The 22,174-nt window shown below is 36.3% G+C and overlaps 1 protein-coding gene across 2 annotated transcripts in view; it reads right to left on the minus strand.

Annotated features, from left to right (window-relative positions):
- Window positions 1-21,515, minus strand: part of LOC117405840 (radixin) — a 34,844-nt gene extending 13,329 nt beyond the window's left edge. Inside the window, exons 1-8 of one of the 2 annotated variants that reach the window (XM_034009244.3) lie at window positions 21,253-21,515; window positions 17,453-17,539; window positions 10,630-10,713; window positions 4,838-4,933; window positions 2,538-2,812; window positions 2,030-2,113; window positions 1,616-1,762; window positions 498-594 (exon numbers count right to left, since the gene is read on the minus strand). In XM_034009244.3, coding sequence (XP_033865135.1) covers window positions 498-594; window positions 1,616-1,762; window positions 2,030-2,113; window positions 2,538-2,812; window positions 4,838-4,933; window positions 10,630-10,713; window positions 17,453-17,464 — 795 coding nt within the window. In that variant the 5' untranslated portion in view covers window positions 17,465-17,539; window positions 21,253-21,515. Of the gene's footprint in view, window positions 1-497; window positions 595-1,615; window positions 1,763-2,029; window positions 2,114-2,537; window positions 2,813-4,837; window positions 4,934-10,629; window positions 10,714-17,452; window positions 17,540-21,252 lie in introns of those variants that run through there. The other variant, XM_034009245.3, reaches the window with a different exon arrangement.
- Window positions 21,516-22,174: the final 659 nt, after the last annotated feature.

The raw sequence follows: 22,174 nt of genomic DNA on the forward strand, positions 1-22,174 counted from the left end.
TTTTTCAGAAATACAAGTGGCTTGCTGCAATACGCAGCCCAAGGGTAGGAACAATCTGTTTCTACTGTATGCAACAATTAGCAAAGCTTCTTATCCCTCAGCCCATCAACACAATAAAATAATGTGTACAGGATCTATAGAGCTTTGATGGCTAGTGTTTCATGATTTCTTCTCTATTCTTTGTGCTGCTCTCTATAATTTTATAACATTGGTAGTAAAAATGAAAAAATCATTTAAATAGCAGCAGGGGTTGCTGTGGCCTTCAAGTAAATACTTTTGAATAGAAAACTCTAGCAGCTACAAAAGTTTTTTTTTTTTTTTTTTTTTAAAAGACAGGAAGTCAGGAATCTATTTTTTTTGGATGAGGTGCTGTGTGTGAAACGTGTCTGTTTCTTCTCTTGCAGGGAACTGCACCTTCTTGTTACCAGTGCTGTTGCCACTTGCATTGAAAGAGCACTGTGTTTACAAGAAAACTAAGTAAAAAGTAATTTACTTACTGGAGCTTTTTTGTCAATGGGCTTGATAACAAACTTCTTGTCATTAAACGAAATGTTTCTAATTTCACTCCAAGGGAAGCCAATCTTCGGTGTCAACCTGGAAAGAGAAGAAAAAAACTACTAACATTGAACAGATTCAAAATGCATTACTCTAAATTCGATCAGAAATAAGGAGAATAAACCCACTGAGCCAGAATCACTTTGAATTACAAGCCGAGATTCAAATAAACACAGTGGCCCAGGGGTAAAACTAGCATTTTTATAGCTCAGAAACTAGGCCGCTCAGCAGGCTAATTCACAAGTCTCTCATAACTTCCACAGTTAGAGGCCCAAATTGAAATCCAGGTCTAGGTCAAATGAATTTGGTGGTGTCAGTCCTTGGTGTGTGCACAGAGCTGTGAAGGGTGCCTGCCACCACACTGCCTGACTTTCACCTTCTGGTCATTATTATTATTATTTATTTCTTAGCAGACTCCCTTATCCAGGGCGACTTACAATTGTTACAAGATATCACATTATACATTATTTCACATTATACAGATATCACATTATTTTTACATACAATTACCCATTTATACAGTTGGGTTTTTAGTGGAGCAATCTAGGTAAAGTATCTTGCTCAAGGGTACAACAGCAGTGTCCCCCACTGGGGATTGAACCCACAACCCTCCGGTCAAGAGTCCAGAGCCCTAACCACTACTCCACACTGCTGCCCACAAAACAAACTAGAATGGGATGCTGTTGTGAATAAGGCCCCTACTGCAGGTTGATAGTACTCATGTGAAAACACTGTATTGGTTGTAAAGTGGAAGTATGCTTATGAATAACCTATAATGATCATTATTATTCTTTTTAATAAAATAAAAAAAAAAACTTTAAAATCATACAAGCTTTTTTCCAGCAAAAAAAGGAATACCAAAATTGCCAGTAGATGTTACTGGAAGAATACAATTATTTAAATATTTAAACACAAACAAACAAACAAACAAACAAACAAACAAACAAAACATATTGCAGGGTTCTAAGAGCAGCAACTCTGAACAAACCTATTGCAGCAACTCTGAGTGAGATGTATTGAATTGGTTTTAAACAACAACCCGATCTGTATTTAAACTCACTTGTCCTCGTGTTCATAAATGTTAAGCCCCAGCGCATCAACACCCAGCCAAAGCTCTGTTCCCTTTTTGTTCTTAATTTCAAAGTAGTTCACACCGTACATCTCCAGATCCTGTGCAATCTTCAGATACTCCATCATCGAATCTTCTCTGTGTCATAAAAAAAAAGTCAGATGGACTCTTAACAAGCAATGACATTCAGCTTTACTGAACGTTAGTCGTAATTCAAGTTTTTTGACAAGGGCATCTTCAATGAACACATCTTTATACGTGAGGCAATATTCACAAAGTACTCAAGTCTACATTTTACTTGAATTGCATAGTATTGATCAAAAGGTGGATACTAACCCACAATACAGAATTTGATATCATAACTTTTAAAAAATGATTTAATATCTGTACCCATAAGTATGTTACCTTAGAATTCCCCTGTGTTCCTCATGCCAGGTCTGTATTCTTTCTTCCCACTGTTCTTTAGTTAGTTTATGTTGTTCCAAAACCCTAAAAAAATACAACCAGACTTCATCTCTATACATAAGAAAAAACAAATAATAAGCCAAACAATATTAAATCCACCACACTACCTGAATGAAGCCACATATTCCTAACATTTTCCAAAAGACTTCAAATGCAGAGAAGCATATAAATCTGGCTTTGTTTTTCTCGTATAAACGTATAAATCTGTGTCTAACAAAATTACGTAATACCTATAAATCAGAAGCATCAAAATGAAGTTTTTAAAATTTGCTTTGACAGAAGAAATAATAATAATAATAATAATAATAACAACAATAATAACAATAACAATAATAATAATAATAATAATAATAATAATAATAATAATAATAATAATAAATATACAGCTACCCGACTGTAATTTAAATTAGGTCTCCGGTATATCCATGGTCAGATAGAGAGCTCTTACCGCTGAGGAAGGAGCCTGTCATTGGTTAGATAGCCTGGCTTGTGGACCTCTTTGTTGAAATCGCCGTACTTGGCCTGCACGGCGTAAGAAGCCAGCAGGACGGCGGTCTCAGGTGGGCAGTAGTTTTCATCGTTCAGGATGGCCTCCTTCACCTGCAGGAAGAACAGCCTCTGTGTGATCTCCTGGATCAGCTCCTCAGATACATCCTCAGGGAAGAATTTTGCCCGGAACTTGAACTGCAGGGGATTCTCTTTTCTGACATCTTGTTGCGTTACCTGACAGAACACAACACAACACATTAATAAAAAGACCTTGTGTAATGGAAATGTATCTGTGTAACATTCTCTTTGAGACAAACAAATCTATCTTTGAATTACAGGCTTGCCTGTGTCGAGAGCATAGTTGCATATACTGCAGTGATTCTGTACAGAGTAGGCTTCTCAGAGGACATACCGATTTGGAATAAGATGGTGAAGGAACTGAATCTGAATACAAAATTGAAAGTCGTATTTAATGAGATATGAAGTGTTGAAATAATGCCACTAGATGGTAAAACAAATGCGAGGAGAGAATCAGAGAATACATCTATGCAGTGATTTCGAAGGCAATGGGCTGAATTCTCATAGCTAAAATCCTCAAAAAGTACAACATTTTCTCAAAGCAGAAACACACCCAATAAAAAAGAAACTAAGACTTTTAATTTGGGCGATTGTAAGTAGTCTTATGTTTTATTCTTTTTAGAATAGTAATGGAGTATTTTCTTTAAGAACATTTTTTGAAATAAATAGCTGAGAAAATGTGGCCCATTGTGTTAGAGTGTGGTGTTTATCAACCAGTCAGATGTCAAGCTTAAGGGCACTGGTACATTTTACCAGAATTGTTCAGGTAACATTACAAATAGCTTCTACTGCATATCAAAACGTTTTTTGAAATAGGTGGTGTGGAAAGAGTGGGAGCGTTGCTTTTACCAAAACAAGCATAGTGGCCTTACAGGGATTATTAACTAACTTGGAGGTGAAAATACTGAAGAAATATTTGGCTGCCAGAAAATCATTAGGGGGCCTAGTCAGACATTTCAGGAATTACTCGATTTCTCCCCAGACAGCACATTAGATGAATTGCAAGAGCTAAAATCTTATAAGCAGGCCTTGTTTCAACCCCAGTTTAAATTTTTGAGCGCCAAAGCACAAGGTCAATTAAAGGTCACAGAGGGAGTGGGGCTGTCGGAATCCAACAAACTTCTCGATCAACTACCAGAACAAACCCTTGAATATCACTGCCAACAAAACACTTCCTGAACAGAGGTAAAAGTTGTCACATGTATTATTCTGGTAGTGTGGGACTCTGGTCCTGCTACTGAGAAAGGAAAGTTCCATATTAACAAATAAAATAATGATAAAAGGGGGATATTTTGATTGCCTGCTTCATTTGTATAGTACCGTAGGAAAGCCAATTAAGATATTGGGATTGTTGTGCAGTAGTAGCATCAGTCTAAAATACTGCTTCCAGTTTCTTATAAACATGAAGCTAATGTGCAGTTAGGTCAGTTTTAAAACCCCACTGTCCTGAATGTAGTTAGTCCTTTTCTCATCATCGCTACAGTCAGCACTCACATATCCCTACATGTTCTGCACACCGCTTTGCCGGCTTCAAATACCGTTTTTTTTTTCTAACCAAAGTAAACCTAGATTAATGATTTCTGCAAATCCGCCATCTTTATCAAATGATTTATTTTTGGCACTAGGCTGGGATACGTATACCAACCATTAAAATGTATTTTAACTCCAAGGACGCATGTTAGATTTGTGTCTACATCTGACATGACATCACACAAGTAACCTTCCAAATGAAAAATGTAAACAATAACATACAGGCTATCCCACTGCCGTAGCTTGTCTCTGTAGGCATTGAAAGTTGCATTCTGTACTTAATTCAAATAAACTGACTATTACATTTAGTAGAGTGATGAAAAAGGGGACAAACATTGTATTACTGTAATTTTCATTATTTTTAAATCAAGCTGCAAAGCAGAAAGCATCATTTAGGAGTCAGTAGGGACAAATCATGCAAACTACTGGAAATGTATACCATGGTGTACCATGAAACCAGTATACAGTGGCATCGCTAGCTTTGAAACTCTTATGAAATAAAAAGCCTTAAACACATTAGAAAAGAAACTGAAGACTGTTTAGCAACACTTAAGGTTGTTCAAAAGTAGCTTGTCTTCAATGGATATAGGGAAGAAAAATATGCACCATACAATAGTCTCTCTCTCTGGATCGTCAAGGGAGGAAACTTACCTTTTTGTTCAGTTTCAACCATGTTGTGTAACCTTTGCTGTCCACATACTGTAGCCCAAAGAACCAGACTTCACGAAGTCCAACTGTCTTTACCACCTGTTAATAGAGGATACCAATGACATTTCAGCAATTAATTTACTGAATACTGACATCTCTTTGGACAAAAACAAACAAACAAAAAAAAAACTAGTCATTTACCTGTAGATTACCAACTTTGATTACAAAAACAAAAAAAAATGAGGAGGTGGAAGAAATTTCAAAATTGCTGTACAGTAAAAGTATTCCTAAATACAAATAACACTTGTTTCTGAACTCTAGAGAAATATTAAATGGATCTGAATGTGATGTTCAATTTCCTAATGACTCTACTGTCTCTGCATATAGATGTCAGTTACCATGCCCATATAAAGAATATGGAAGAAGTCCCTTAAAAGAAACTGCATGTCGTGTTATTCTTTCTAAGTGAGGATCTGTCTCGCCATGCTTTTTCTCACCATGCTGTTTCAGATGTATTTTAATTTGGTATGATCACACTCCTACCGATCAAATCTAAGCACTTTAGAACGGCCATAACAACAGCTTCAACACTGTGATATTGAAAGAGCAGTACTTCACTGTGTCAGTGTCTGGGAAGGATATAGTATCCTTCAAGGATTTCATTTGAGTTCATATTTGAACATAGATTTCTAGGATTTTAAAACAATAAATTAGCTCCCCCTCTGCCTTCCCTATTTATTAGACTGGAGAAGGAAAGATGATTTGGTAGAGCTCACACTCCTTGAATTACAAGACAGAGTAAGACACACTTTAAGCCTACCACTTTTCTCAAATTGTAACACAATAACTACTTGTCCAGATCAAAGAAAGATCCTCTGTGACATTAGACACTCTCACTCCCTCCGCCCCAGCAACCTGTTTACCCGGAAATGATTTATCTATGTCTGTCTCTCGTTCCCCCTTTTTTTGCAGGTCTCTAGTCGTTTTTTCTCTGGAAAAAAGCCGAGAAAACCATTCAATGGCTGAGTGAGACCGATAGGCACAGAGAGAAGCCGAAAAAAAAAAAAAGTGCGTATCTCATGAATACATATCGCCTCGACACCACATAGATAACACGGACATAAACAAACAAGACAGCTGCTTCTGCATCCAGCGCTCAAAGAATATCACGGACATTTGCAGAGCTTTTTTTTTTTTTAGAAGTAATAAAATAACGACTTGGATCGCATTATTGAGGAGTTTGGTGATAAAACTAGTGATCAAGAGATGATTTATCGGTATGTACTATTATTAAGAGGTATTTGAAAAATATAGCGAACAAGGGGTGGGGCTGGAGATGCAGTACTGAGTGTCCTGTTGATATGCAGTGCCTTTTCAACCTGTTTTACTGTGAAAAAAAATACTTTTAAACAGCGCGTCTAAAATAAACTGCGAGTGTGAAAATAAATTGGACTTGATGCGCCCGAGACGCGCTGAATAAATGGACCGCTAATGGTTAATTATCAATTGCTGTTGCTAAAACAACGAAAGAGCTGGACAAATTGACATCACCACAGTGAGCAGCACAATTTCATCTTTTGATAGGTACATAATTTAATATATGTTGCCAAATGGAAAGTTGTCAACACTAATCTGAACACGCCCCATATATTGATTTTTAAAATGACGTTTTAGGCTGTATCTCTGGAAGCGTAGCACCAAGACAGTCCGTTCAAAATGTTTTGTGATCAGAATAGCAGCCTGGGTGTAGCACGACCAATTTCAGATCAATCCTTAAAAAAATTATTTTCGGGTGTATGTCACTTTAAATAAACAAACGCATGCAGTTCTGCGCTGCACTAGGGTACAGGCTCGAGTGTGGGCTCACTGGGTAGCTAAGACCATTGTACAGCTAAAGAGACACCCCTTGCACAAGTGGTTGCAGAGTTACAGACTCAAATAAGAGCCCACCACCTGTCCCTTTCGTCTCTATAGCACAAAAAAAACTCATTTTCAGGCATATCTCTGGAAGCGTAGCACCTAGACACTCTGTTCAAAGTGATTTGAGATCAGGAGTAGCAGTGTGAGTGTAGCATCTGATCAATCCTTTAAAAAAAGTAGTTTTGGGTGTATGTCACTTTAAAAAGACATGCTTTATAATGGTGTCTATAATCCCAATGTACAAGTCTGTCAAAAACACCTCTAATAAGCTAAACAGCATTTGTTTTACAAAAACAATATCTTAAACTACAAAAAGACACAATTCTGATATTTTCAGCTTTTGTTCTCCACATCTCCATGACATTCATGGTGTTATGTCTGGAATTACTATTTAATAAAAAAAATATGCAAGGTATTTTTTATAATAACTGACATCAAGCATATAATTCATGTCTCTAAAATATGTAAGAGAAGTTTAATAATTCTCTGTATTGAGCATAACACGTCTCTATAATTTTAAGTCACAAAAATATAATTCAATTGTACAGGGTGCAGCCTGTCTCGCTGTGAACACCATTCAATGCGTTAATGATCACCTACGAACCCCACGTGTGGCTCATGGGGGACCACATAGACTATTCAAATGCATCTAATGTGTCTTGAGTATGCCAATTGAATGCACCGATTACAGTCAAATCAGGTGCGCCGCTAGTCAGAAGCAGAGAATAAATTCTCACTTTAAAGTAGCAAATGCTGAGCATCACCAATGAACAGGTATCATGATGCGTCAATAAAGAACACTAGTTGACTCAAACAAATACATTACTCTAGAAGCTGTTTGGTTAATTACAGTATTTTGGGAGCCCCTGAAAAAGAAACATTGAAAAAGTAGCAAGCTAAAGGGGTAGTCCAAAATGATCTTCAATTACAGAAAGCGTACACCGCGTGCTCTTTTTTCAAAAAGCATACATAAAAATACTCGCATCAGAAGCAGACCCTAGGTTTTCAAAATGTAATGACTGACCATAGTGAAAGTAGATACTTTGACTGGTTTACTGTGTCTTCTATTGAAGGGGTTCCCAAACTTTCTCAACTCATGACCCAACTTACGATTGTAAGTCGCCCTGGATAAGGGCGTCTGCTAAGAAATAAATAATAATAATAATAATAATAATAATAATAATAATAACTCAGTAGCCAGATCATTTTCTGGGACCCATGCCCAGTGAGACAGTGTGTGAAAAAGCATATACAGTACTCAAATAAAAAAAAAAAAAAAAAAAAAAAAAAAAGTAAGAATAAAAGGTTTAAAAATCATTTATTTACACAAAATGATATAGAAAAAAAGACATGCTTTATAATAGTAACGGCAGTAATTTGCTGCATTCTATCAAATAAAACCGGAAGGCTACCAGCACAAATATAATACAACTGTCTCTCGCTAAGCAAAACGTACTTTGTCTCCATACTACACCCTGCTTTCCCTGCAGTAACAATCTTGTATTTTATGAAGATTACTGACAGAAACTCGTACAATTGTACTTCAGGTAAAATTTCACTTGGTTTCATACAATGTAACAGATACAGTGCCTTGCATAAGTATTCCCCCCCCTTGGACTTTTCCACATTTTGTAGTGTTACAACCTGGAATTATAATGGATTTAATTGGGATTTTTACCATTTGATTTACACAACATACTTAACACTTTGAAGGTGCAAAATATTTTTTATTGTGACACAAAAGTTAATTAAACAAACAAAAAAAAAAGACATTTGTTGACATTTGTTGGAGTCAATACTTGGTAGAAGCATCTGTGGCAGCAATTACAGCTGTGAGTCTTTTTGGGTAAGTCTCTACCAGCTTTGCACATCTGGATCCTGCAATTTTTGCCCATTCTTCTTGGCAAAATTGCTCAAGCTCTGTCAAGTTGGATGGGGGCCGTTGGTGAACAGCAATTTTCAAGTCTTGCCACAGATTCTCAATCGGATTGAGGTCTGGGCTTTGACTGGGCCATTCTAAGACATTCAGGTTCTTGTTTTTAAACCACTCCAGTGTAGCTTTGGCTGTGTGTTTAGGGTCATTATCCTGCTGGAAGGTGAACCTCCACCCCAGTCCCAGGTCTCTTGCGGACTGAAACAGGTTTTCCTCTAGAATTTCCCTATATTTGGCTCCATCCATCTTGCCCTCAATCCTGACCAGTTTCCCAGTCCCTGCCGATGAAAAGCATCCCCATAACATGATGCTGCCATCACCATGCTTCACCGTGGGGACGGTGTTCTCAGGGTGATGAGCAGTGTTGGCTTTGCGCCACACATAGCGTTTTGCGCTCAGGCCAAAAAGTTCAATTTTGGTCTCATCAGACCAGAGAACCTTTTTCCACGTTTGCTGTGTCTCCCACATGCCTTTTGGCAAAATCCAAACGAGATTTGACATGGATTTTTTTCAGCAATGGCTTTCTTCTCGCCACTCTTCCATAAAGCCCAGCTTTGTGGAGCGTCCGGGTTATAGTTGTCCCATGGACAGTTTTTTCCATCTCAGCTGTGGATTTCTCCAGCTCCTTCAGATTTACCATTGGCCTCTTGGTTGCATCTCTGACTAATGCCCTCCTTAACTGGTCACTGATATTTGGTGGACGGCCTTCTCTAGGCAGTTGCGTTTGTGCCATATTCTTTCCATTTTTTAATAATGGATTTAACGGTGCTCCGGGGGATGTTCAAAGTCCAACCCTAATTGGTGCTTCAAGAACTTTATCCCAGACTTGTTTTGATAGCTCCTTGGTCTTCATGATGCTGTTTGTTTAGATATGCTCTCTAACAAACTCTGGGGCCTTCCAGAAACAGGTGTATTTAATCTGAGATCAAGTGATACTTTAATTGCACACAGGTGGACTCCATTCAACTAATTATGTGACTTCTGAAGGCAATTGGTTGCACCAGAGCTTATTTAGGGGTGTCACAGCAAAGGGGGTGAATACTTATGCAAATCAAGACTTTTCAGTTTTTTTATTTGTAAATAATTTTGAAAAATATGTAGATTTTTTCCCCCCCACTTCGACATTATGGACTATTTTGTATAGATCAGTGACAAAAATCCTAATTAAATCCATTTTAATTCCAGGTTTTAACACTACAAAATGTGGAAAAGTCCAATGGGGGTGAATACTTATTTATGCAAGGCACTGTATTTGTAGCATGTAGTTCATTTTTTAAGTAACTTGAAATATTTAGTCAAAAGAGTATACAAACTAATTAGAAATAATAACACAGACTTATTATTATGGCCTTCTTACACAACCATGTTTTTAGTTTGAGGTTTTTATACAAGTATACTTTTTTCATTTTTTCAATTCTGTGCTTATATATAAAAAAAAAAACCCAAAAAAAACACACATAATTACCTTATAGCTGTTCAGTGTGAAGGGTGTGCTTGCTTGCTATTTTACATGCAAAATATAGTCCTAGAGATACAGTATATGCAATTCCTTTTGGAATAACGATGGACAGACACATGAAAAGAGGCAGAAACTTAAGACCTGCATAAAATATATCTGAAGACAGAGATAACTAACCTGGTCAAATAGCTGCTTAGAAATGTTAACTAACCTGGTCAAATAGCTGCTTAGAAATGATAACTAACCTGGTCAAATAGCTGCTTAGAAATGTTAACTAACCTGGTCAAATAGCTGCTTAGAAATGATAACTAACCTGGTCAAATAGCTGCTTAGAAATGTTAACTAACCTGGTCAAATAGCTGCTTAGAAATGATAACTAACCTGGTCAAACAGCTGCTTAGAAATGATAACTATCCTGGTCAAATAGCTGCTTAGAAATGATAACTAACCTGGTCAAATAGCTGCTTAGAAATGATAACTAACCTGGTCAAATAGCTGCTTGCCAGTTGTATTGGGCTGGATGGCAAACTCCAGCTCTGCATCCATCGTAGTGACACGTACATTGATCTAGTGGAAGAAAAAAAAAAAAAAAAGTAAATAAAAAGAATAAGAATATTACAAAAATATATACAACAATTAGTATTTATTATATATATATATATATATATATATATATATATATATATATATATATATCATCAGTAATACAGGAAGATTGCTATAAGACTGACAAACATATAAGTCACATGGTTTGCAGGAGTGTGCAATTTGTGTCACCCGACGCCCGGGACAACAAAATTTGTGTGAGGGACAAAAAGTTTTGCCGTTATGCTTGGTCTGTCGGACAAGTAATTTTTATTTATTTATTTTTCCTATGTTCGTTCTGCCGCCATAAAGACGCTCGGGGTATATTTGTAATGCACAGACTAATCTTTTAAATTGAAGGTATTATTTACGTTTTTTGTAAATTAGCAAATAAGTGATACTGCTTTCGTAATGCATGAAACAGACATTTAAATGCGGCAATCTAGGAAAGTTTAAAAACAAAACAAAAAAACCCCACCAGTTTCTAAGGTATTAGCAGATTAGAAAAAAATTGTCTTGTGTAATTTATAACACTTTGTGGTCAATGTACTTGTTGGGATGTTTAAAAAAAACCGAAAGAGTTTACTGTTCAGAAGCATTTCAAGACAAACTTTCCCTGGCAAACCTTGTTACCATATTTATACATTTTTTTAGATTTAAAATGCTATTTAAAAAAAACAAACAAAAAAAAAAAACACACACACACTATTTCTCTTACTAGATTTGAACAGAAGCGATATTAGTTATTTAAAGGACATTCACAATCCATCGATTTGTGAAACTATTAAAACATGAAGATTGACAAATAATTTATAATGATAGAAATAAAATGCTTATCCGAGGTTATCTGTACAATATTTTAGTACTGTAAATAGTGCGTGCATTTTGATAGCAAAGAACAGTAAAAAAAATGCGAGAAACTTGACAGGTTATACACAAGTCCTTTAAAAATCTGGGGTTCAGCAGTTACAAAACTGAAACAGCAAGAAAAATCTGAAATCCACAAAGCAGCAGTATCTGTGATGCAACAAACTAAAACATCTGGACATCAGGAGATTAATTCAGCTTATACAGAAAGAATGAAAAAAACAGACAGAAGCTATTTTTATATTTGAATAACTCCCAAGTATTGCTTATTATAGTTGTACTCTTAGTATGTTACTTAAACGTACTAGCAAATGTGTTCCAAACTGCACTGAAAGAAACACTTCCTTAAAGTATGGTATCAATGTGTTGAGGTGAGGTGGGGGGGGGGATTTAGTGAACCCATCAAACTACAAGTCTAGATCCGCCCCTGTTTATCACCAATTGACTGATTCTGTTCACTGTTAAATAAAACCAAAAGCATACAGGTTATAGTCTACTTTTGTGCGTGTGTTTTGTGAGATGGGTAGGGGGCAAGTAGATTTAAGAAGGACAAGTAGACTTTTCTATCATATTGCCCCTTGGACAAAAAGTTTTGTTAAATTGCACACCCCGTTTACATATTCAAATTGAAGGTGGCATTTTGCATTTAGCAAATAAGTCGTACTGCTTTCTTAATAAATGAACCTGACAATAAATGCATAAATCTAGTAAAAGGCATTTAAAAATAAATGAATAAATAAAAATAGAAAACACAACAATTCGGTAAGGTATTAGCGGATTAGAAAAAATCATGTACTTGTTTGGGTATTTTGAAGAAGAAAAAAAAATTAAGTCTACGGTTTAGAAGCATTTCAGGACAAACTTAGCCACCCCCACCCTCTGGGGGGGGGCTTTCCACTCCGGCCTTTTAAAATAAAAGGCCTTCTCCACAGACAAGCCTTGTTATACAAATGGGAAATGCGATACAGGGAGTCCTCCTGTTAGGATAAAGTTACATCTCTCATTCACTCACAATTCTCTACAGCTTTACATACTGACCTTGCTTACAAGGGACTTTGAAAGCTATGTCCTGTGTGGAAACTTGTTGCGCGTCTACGCATGTACAGTAGGATTGTGTGGATTTGTACAGTATGTGTCTAACCCTGATGTATCTATCAACACTTATCTGCTCTTGAACTGCCCCGACATCAAATTGTACTGTGTTTTGTATTTGCTCTTATTAGGACTGTTGAAGTCATTGTATTTTGTATCTTGCTCTTAATTGTACTGTAATTCTTTATATGTATTTTTGCATACAACTGTAAGTCGCCCTGGGTAAGGGTGTCTGCTAAGAAATAAATAATAATGAGTCAGCTCCATCACATTCCCTGTTAAGAGGACTGAAAGGAACCCGATTTTAATTTGAATTTGCCAACATACAAACCAACACTTGGACCATCAATGGTGTTTTATTACAAGACTGCTTGAGTACACATTGACCTTAAACACTGAAAGAAACCACAGGTGTATGCACACTGAATATCCAATCAAGCTTTACTGTGTTATTTCTGAATGCAGATTTATGTTAATATCATAAATATCATGAACACTTGGAAAAGATGCACAATGCATGCACACAAATTCCAGCAGGTTATATTACCAGATCATTCAGCACATAGCTTTCAAAGTAGTGACAGGGCTAAATTTAGTATAGCCGAGACCTTCACACAGTTATGTTTGACCATTCATACCAGGGTGTATAGTGTATATTTTAGGAAACTACCATTACTGTTATTGAATGATGCATTATGGACGCTGATAGGTTTGTCTCCTCTGTGACACACACATCTATATTTCATTTCCCCAGTTTATTATATTAAATAGCAAACTCCATTTTACTGTGTTCTGTTACATACTATCAATCAGGCTGAGATTTGCAAGTTCATAGCCTGACTTTCTTGAATGAGGTCAAAAACCATTGGGCTGCTAGTATTGCACAGAACCACTAAATTTAGTGAAATACTTAAGCCCAAGGCAGACAGGCGCAACACAGTGCGGCACCATTGGGCATTTTCAGTGCGATACCGCTAGTCTGCACCCAGACACACAGGAGCGGTATGCGGTACACCACTTGTCAGTTCCACACAGTAAGCTATATAAATTTACATATATGGCCAAAAGTTTTGCATCACCCAGCAAAATATTAGAATTAAAAAAACAAAAACACACACCACACTATATGAGCATCACTTCGATATTTTATTTAACATCATGCAATCTAAGAAACTATAAAATTATATGTCAAAAGTGTACCGGAAACTACAATAGTAGTACAGTATTTCATGTTAGATTTCGAAATGTCACATTTTTCTTTTTTTGGAAAACTACAAAGCGATACGTAATTTCAACATGTCAACGTAACATTATTAATTCTATAGGGCGTGACGCAAAACTTTTGGCCATAGCTGTAATGCCCCCCATATAATCTACTAAATAAATGCACTTTGTTTTTCTGTCATCTACATGCAGGTGTATGAAATGAGCGATCTGAGCTGAGCAAAGAAACATACAATACGTTGGTGACAGCAAGTAGCCTACTACTAAAGTGTTAGAAAATATATCCTTTTACAGGCAGTTATTTAGTAAAAATAGTAGTGAACTACAGAAATAATAAATATGTGAGGGATCAAACACTTCAGGGTGCTTGGACACCTCCGCAGACAACAGTTTAATTCATGATTTTTCCTGGCAAACACATTGTCAGCTGTGATTGGTTAATCTACCAAATCGCTCTGGATTCGATTTGAGTGGTACCCCTCAGCGTCACCATGGGACTAGCGGTATCGTCCCGTGCTGATCTGTCCAACACCATATGAAAGCAATGGCAGTGATACAGGCAGCAAAATGCGTCAGTCCGTTAATATGGGAGCATAGAAATCAAACGATTGTTAACATCAGAATCTAATCAGTATGTCATTAGACTGAATGGTTTGTAAACAAAGGAAAATGAAAATGTGAAAAAGATTACATCTTTGAATTTTAAACATCAAAAAAAGTTAAACTGATAAGTATAATATATAAATGTTTTTGGAACAGTACCAGGTTTAAGGGCACACCTTAGTTGAGTTATAGGTGGGTTTTCTTGTTTTTCACTTTATAAAGGGCACATTTCAGTATTGATCTGTATAATTAATTAACATTAATCTGTTACAGCTGCACCAGTTCACTGCAGCCTCAATTTAACAGGTGAGTATACTCGATTACAACTAAATATTTTTGTTTAACTGTATTAGGTATGTAATCGCGTCACTTAGAAGATTCACCTGACACTCCACATTCAACTCTGTGCTGTGCCTCAACCAACAGCAGGCACGAAATGATACTTGCAGGAAATGTAGGAAACTAGAAAAAAAAAGAAACACCACACACAGTGTTGCATGCACTACCTATTAAATGTGTTTCCTCAAAATGTACAAATAAAACTATTTTTGTTTTAGAAAATCTAGATTTTATTGGTGTTCCTGTACTTTCAGATTTAGGACTACACCAATGATTAAGATGTGTCAATGCATGTGGAATAACTTCCTGTAACAAATGTCCAATGCAAAGCTTGATTACATTCGGCCAATGAATACTGAAGACAGGGTAGCAGAAAGTCTAACATCTTTGGGGCACAGCCTCCAAATCTTCCAGAAATATGAAGGGGTGGGTGTGCGGGCACGGCACAGTTATTACATCTTTTTTTTTTTTTTTTTTACATACTGTACCTTGAGCTGACAAAAATGGAACCAGCATGGCTATTTACCCCAAATAAGCATATCTTTATAAAATTAACAAAAGTTATAGACTTGGCTTAATATTTGTATTTCACTTCAAAACTGGTAAGACTCAATTAGGTGTGCAAAAAGTAACTAACTGAAAAACTGTGGTTTAATTTGTAGATTGGAAACTTGTTACAATCATCGATTACAAAACATACATACTTTTAAAACAAATGTCACCGACTGTGCCCCTGTGTTTTGTTTTAAAATACACATGAATGCTGCACTGAGTGTGGACAACCTTTATTTGTTGTATACAAAATTACATCTGGGGGAAATCTAAATACAAAGGCAAACAAAATGCCATTGACATTTATAAATTTGAACTGAAGGGGAAGGGTACAAAACGGAAGACTAAAGCACTCAAACCCACTAAAAATGAAAGTCATGTCGGATATACAGAAAGATGCATTCATGTACCACCAGATTCTGATACTTTCAATATCTAACCCTTTGCAGTCCATTTATTCAGCGCGTCTCAGGCGCGTCAGATCCAGTTTATTTTAGACACGCTGTTTAAAAGTATTTTTTTTCCCACAGTAAAACAGGTTTAAAAGACACTGCATATCAACAGGACACTCAGTACTGCATCTCCAGCCCCGCCCCACCCCTTGTTCGCTATATTTTTCACATACCTCTTAATAGTAGTACATATCAATAAATCATCTCCTGATCACTCGTTTTATCACCAATCTCCTCAATAATGCAATCCATGTCATTATTTTATTACTATAACATCTAAAAAAAGCTCTGCAAATGTCTGTGATATTCTTTGAGCGCTGGATGCAGAAACAGCTATCTTGTTTATGTCCGTGTTATCTATGTGGTGCCAGGGCTGTCTGTATTCATGATTGTTATTTGTTGACGTATGTCGTTGTCCCATTACATAGCTCAAGATGTTGTTAATGGCATTCTGTCATTTATTGTGTTTTGGCGTGTGCCACCCCAAGAGCCTGTGTTAGAGTCCTGTATCAGGTCGGGTATCCGCGGGTGACCTGCAAAAGTGGGTCGGGTTCTGCGACGCAGCTGTCATCTGCATCGCAAACAATTTGAGTGGAAACCCTTTCTATTTATGAATTCTGTTTTTATTTGTATATGCGTCCCATCTATGCAGTCAACAACATCAGGAAAACCAGCAATCTGAGAAAAACTGCAGACTAGTTTCGTCCAATCTTTTGGTATCAGTGGGGAAGTATACATACTTCTGCAACAGTTTACACAGACAGAGTGCAACGAAACAGACTGTTCTGCAGACTGTGGATTTATGCACCTGTATCAAGTCGCCTGCCAGGTTTTGAAAAGATCCAGTAGCGAAATGCATAAAGCGAGGCAAACCTGAAGAGATGGAGGAAGTGCTCCATTTCTGGAAGATGAATGTTTTATGTTACTTTTGAGTTAATCAGTGATCTTCAAAATATGCTCACGTCTAAATCTAAAAACGGGCATAAAAAGGTCAACATCATCGTAATTGTCAAGAGGATGTATGGGGTCTCGCAAAACATGCTGACGCTGAAAACTTTGAACACAATCACCTTCAAATAGAAGTTCACGTAGTAACAGTTGCCGTGCCATCTTGGAACGTGATTCTATGAACAGCGTACACCTACCTGAAGATGTGCGTAACATTTAAGAAACAATAAGCCTTACGTTATAACTATCTTACCTGGTGCAACCTGTGTAAACTTAGTAATGTATAAAACCAAAGTTAGTAATAATTAAGCTAAGTAAGAACTTGCGCACAGCTGGTGCAATCCAGCCCTGGTCACTGGCAGTGAATCAGCTGCCAGTGTCGCAAGGGTGAAGATTGTGAAAAAGGCAATATAAAAAAATCAGACACAGATTAAATATGAGTGGTTTAATTCTGACGGGCAGTAACACTACATAGAACCGCTGCTCAATAAGAACCTAAAAATATGAAGGCAGTTTACCTCCATTGTTTAATTACCATGAAAAAGTACATTTTACTGTAACCTATTTAACAGAAAAACAACTTTGGTCAGAGTTAAAGGAAGGGTAAGAAACAACAAATACATTTATTTAAAAAATGGTCTTACCGGTTTCGGCATTCTCCAAAGAAGAAAAAAAAAAGTAAAGAAAAAAGGTGTCCTTCCCCCCACACAAACTCCTCTGTAGCCTTTAATCTGCAAAAAACACATAGAACAAAGGTTTACGAACAATACAGGACACAGCAAAGGTAATGCCAGCAATAACCTGTTTTTTCAAAACACCTTTATTTGTTGACTGATACAGTACATTGTTACAAGTGGACTGCTTTATGACTTCAAGCAACAAAAGATGTTTAAAAAAAAAAACTAACTGTAAAAATACTATTTATGTTCCAATTACCTTGTTTATTTTTTATTAACTGGTAAAAATGGAATTGGTCATTTTGAAAAACGGAATTTGCCGTTTCCCAGAATGGGAAATCAGTAGCCCTGGCCCTTAGCTATAGGTTAGTCCCCATTATCGGTCTAACATGTTCCAATCAGTTAAACCACGTGCTTGGTACGCGGCAATCGCGATTAAGTTAATACAGATTTGCAGGATTTCTCATCTGTATTTTAGTCCACTTGAAGTGACTAAATCACTGGTACGCTGCAATTGACCCCTTGGGTTTAAAATAGTCCTGGGACATTCTATTTACACAACATTGTGTGCTACATATGCAGTAAAATTTGCCCCTGAACCATTTACTGTATAGTCCTTCCCACTAGGAAACATTTATACTGGCCATAAAAGGGTTAACTGCAAGACTGATAGAATGAAACAAGTTATCAATCTGTGTGGTCAAATTAAGTAATTTAGGGTACAGGTAGAACAAAAACCAGGAGGGACACCAGCCCTCCACGACCAGGACTGGAGACCCCTGCTAGCAGATTCATTGCTCCATATCACCAGATTTCTATTGTGCCCTTTTTAATTCTCCCTATTGTTTCTTGCTAATTCTGCATTTGTTATGAGCTTCTCCAGGCAGAATTTATTTGTTTTGTTCAAGGAATGTATAGCTAGAAACATGTTTCAGCTCGTTTCATCATCGTCAGATATCCGTGACGTAATTAAAAAATTGAGATGGTTTAACAATATTAAAATTACAGCTTTAAAAGGCAGGTAGAGAGTAGCAAGCCCAATTATAAACAACCGGTCTTGCATTTTGTGTTTACCCACAGCTGAGTTTCAGATAAAAACGTGCTAAATAAAAATGAAATAAATAAAAAAAAACACAAGAAACAAGAAAGAGCTGCTTATGCTGCCATCATACCACTACCCTTTACCATACCAGACAGATTTCCCTTTCTCAACCTTTTGAGGGTGACTGACCCAGGGTCTTCAAACACTTTGAACTCCCAAAATTACCGTACCCCTAGTTTTAAAAAGCTATTTATTTAAATGAAAGATAATACTTTGGATTTAAATAGCGTCTTTCATCCCATAGGATACCAAAGCTCTTCACACGTGGCAGCTATTCTGTGCCAGCACACTGATACAGCAGTTAAAGTGGGAGGAGTGAGGAGCTGCTTAGCCAATTGAACTACAGGAGGAAATTTAGGTAGACCAGATTGTAAGTGCCTGAATTGGAATTTAGCCATTATATTTGCAAAGTCCAACTGTTTAAACATTATCTATAGCCTACAGTTTAAACTATCAGGAATAGATAAGGAATATTTTACCAATACAATACAATAGTATTTATGTTAAGTTGTTGAAGGGCACTGGTCTCAAAACCCAAAAGTGAAAAAGCTGATATAGGCCTTTATTGTCTGTTTGTTTTTTGCATGTGATAGGTGAATAAAATATATTGAACTCCGCCATTCTATTCATTTGGGGGTCTGATAAACCCATACGCATGACTATATACTGATGGACATTACATAAGCAAATGAGAGGTCCTTCTTTTGGAATACCATGTTCCTTCTCAAAAATGTGTTTTAATATTAGCCTTTAAGGAAAACAACTGCTTTAATGAATTTTATCTGATTACATGATGTTAAATAATATATATATATATATATATATATATATATATATATATATATATATATATATATATATATATATATATATCCTAAAATTCTAAGTGATGCAAAACTTTTGGCCACAGCTGTACAGTATGTATATTTTCTAAACAGACAAATAATGAATCAATAAATTATGACTTCATTTGACAACTAAAAATAAATGTTTACATAAAGCAACATATATTAAATAGGGTCCAAACACATACAGGGCGTCTGCTAAGAAATTAATAATACAGTCCATTTCCTTTTTTTAGTAAGCAAGCATGAATATCTCAAGCAGTTTTGGAGTGAACCCTCCAAAATATCCTACTAATTGAGGAAGACAGGGAAACAAGTCTAAAGGCAAGACAAGTGTGAAGATAGCTCACTAAATTTCAAAAGCAAATGAAGATAAATAAAAATAAAGAGAACAGCAGTCAAGGTCATAAATAAAAATCAGCAGGATATTGGTGCAAGATATCAGCAAAAAATCATCTTAAAACTATGAACTCAGGTAGTGGCAGAGAGGGACAAAGGGCATCAATATCTCTCGATCAAACCATGAGAAAAAGGAGAGCAGAACTTAATTAAATGCTCAAAAGCCAAGAAAACATTTTTTGCAGCACAAAATGCTAAAAGTTATTTTCTGATGATGAGTTGTTAAATGTATAGAAACATCTTTAGGTGAGACAAAAGCTTCTTTTTTGTATATAGTTTATGTCATGCAGTGTGATTTTTAGATGTCTTTGCTACTGACTACAAACCAGAAAAGACCTGGGTTACCTAGTCATACCGTGGCTGAAAGGCAGGGGCATTTGTCCACCGCACAGGGCCCACAAAGAGGCAAGCCCGTCTCTGGATATCGGTACATTTGTCGTGGTCTATTTTGTTATGCAAGATCAATCTACATACCGGTACTCTTGACTTTTTAGCTTATCATAATAACTGCGCTACAGCGGCACCCAGGCAAGCGTTAATGACATTCCTTGTAATTCCAGTAGTTACATGACTGGACAAATCGTTACATGGGTAGCTGTTGCTGTGTTTCACAACACGATGAAATAGTAACATTTTCATTATATATTTTATTTATACCCACCAACAGCGGCTGTACAGATTGGCCACGTGTTTATTTTATAACAATCGGAGCATGTTTACTTCTGTATTCTTAAATGACACATTGGCCATTCGTGAACATGTATTATTATTTACACAGTTAAGAACAGTAGCAGCTGCATGTCTAGTGATATAGCGGTACCACCACAATAACGTTATTATGTGTTCCCTACGTATTTATATATTGTAATACAAATTGTTATACCAAAACGTATATTATTGGAGACAAACTTTTCAATATTCGACATACAAAATTAAGCATTTTTTTATTTTCTAAAATACTTCTCTGTATTTATGTTAACGAAAATTGAAATTGGCATTGTAATTTAATATAACAGCACCGTTCTAAATTTAAAATCAAAAAGCTTTTTGTATGTTTTTAGAAATGCGTTGTTCTAAAGCGTCTCCAAGTAAACGGGATAGGGATTTCAGGCACAGACAACTACACTTAAATTACTTGCATCCTTAACAGTTTATATATATATATATATATATATATATATATATATATATATATATATATATATATATCCTTTTTGGTGACTAGTAAAAACAAGTAATGTAGCGTGAATACTTTTCTAAGGCCTCTTCTTAACATGTTTAGTGTAATAGCCAGTCAGGCCTGCTTAACACTAAACTGTCGGGATATATATATATATATATATACACACATTTGTTTTGTTTTGTTTAGTTTTCCATCTTCTAATACACAAAAATACAAATTGGTTGGTCAAATAACTTACCTAGGCAGCGGACACACTGGAAGTATTTTCCAAATTAAGAGAGTCTTTTATCAAAGAAAAAATAAATAACTGTTTCTTCTCCTGTCGTTCTGATCGCCCTGTGTCTGTTTCCCCCCGCATGAGTGGTGTTGATAGTGATGTTAAACTCCGTGCGTTTCACCACTAGGAAAGAAGGAGCGAGAGATTCTCTTTGCAATATGGCCGTCTATCTGCGCCAGGCGTGGTCCCTGGGCTGGCATAGCGAGGTAATGGGAGGGGGATATCGACCAAGCTCTTTAAACACTTTAGAGTATACGGTACCCACTCCCATTCATTCTGCATCCCAAACCAGGAGTCAACATTGAAAATATCCAAACAAATGTAAATGTTTACACTGTGGGTGTCATCTTTAATTTTCAATTTAATTTCAAAATATAGCCTTGCAAAAAATAATATAATAATACAGCAAATACAGCAGGCATGTAAAATGCCACACCAGGTTCACTGCAAATGGATTAATTTAGGAGTGTAGACAAGACAATTGGCTTTAGAACTGTACATTAAAAGGGATTTTAAATGGACCTGGCTTCTTAAATATGTAACACATCACCCCTTATCGAACGAAAATATATTTAAATATATTGCATAATACATTTTGTAATATACTACATTATATTTGTCAATATATTTAAATATATTTCCGTTCCTTAAGTGACATTTTTACATATATCTGGAAATCCCCGAATCTAATTGTCACGAGCCTTGGTAATAACATACCTTATTGAGAATATCAGATTGTGGGCTTATTTGCGAGTGGACATCTGTTCACTCCATCTGTATGCCACGCTTACATTTTTGCATACACCTGTATCCAGAGTACCTATTGTGAAATAGTGATTACATATTTTAATTGTCATTTCTTAGTAGAGAAAATGGTTAACCA

Source organism: Acipenser ruthenus, chromosome 9 (genome assembly GCF_902713425.1).
Source record: "Acipenser ruthenus chromosome 9, fAciRut3.2 maternal haplotype, whole genome shotgun sequence".
Classification (NCBI taxonomy): Eukaryota; Metazoa; Chordata; class Actinopteri; order Acipenseriformes; family Acipenseridae; genus Acipenser; species Acipenser ruthenus.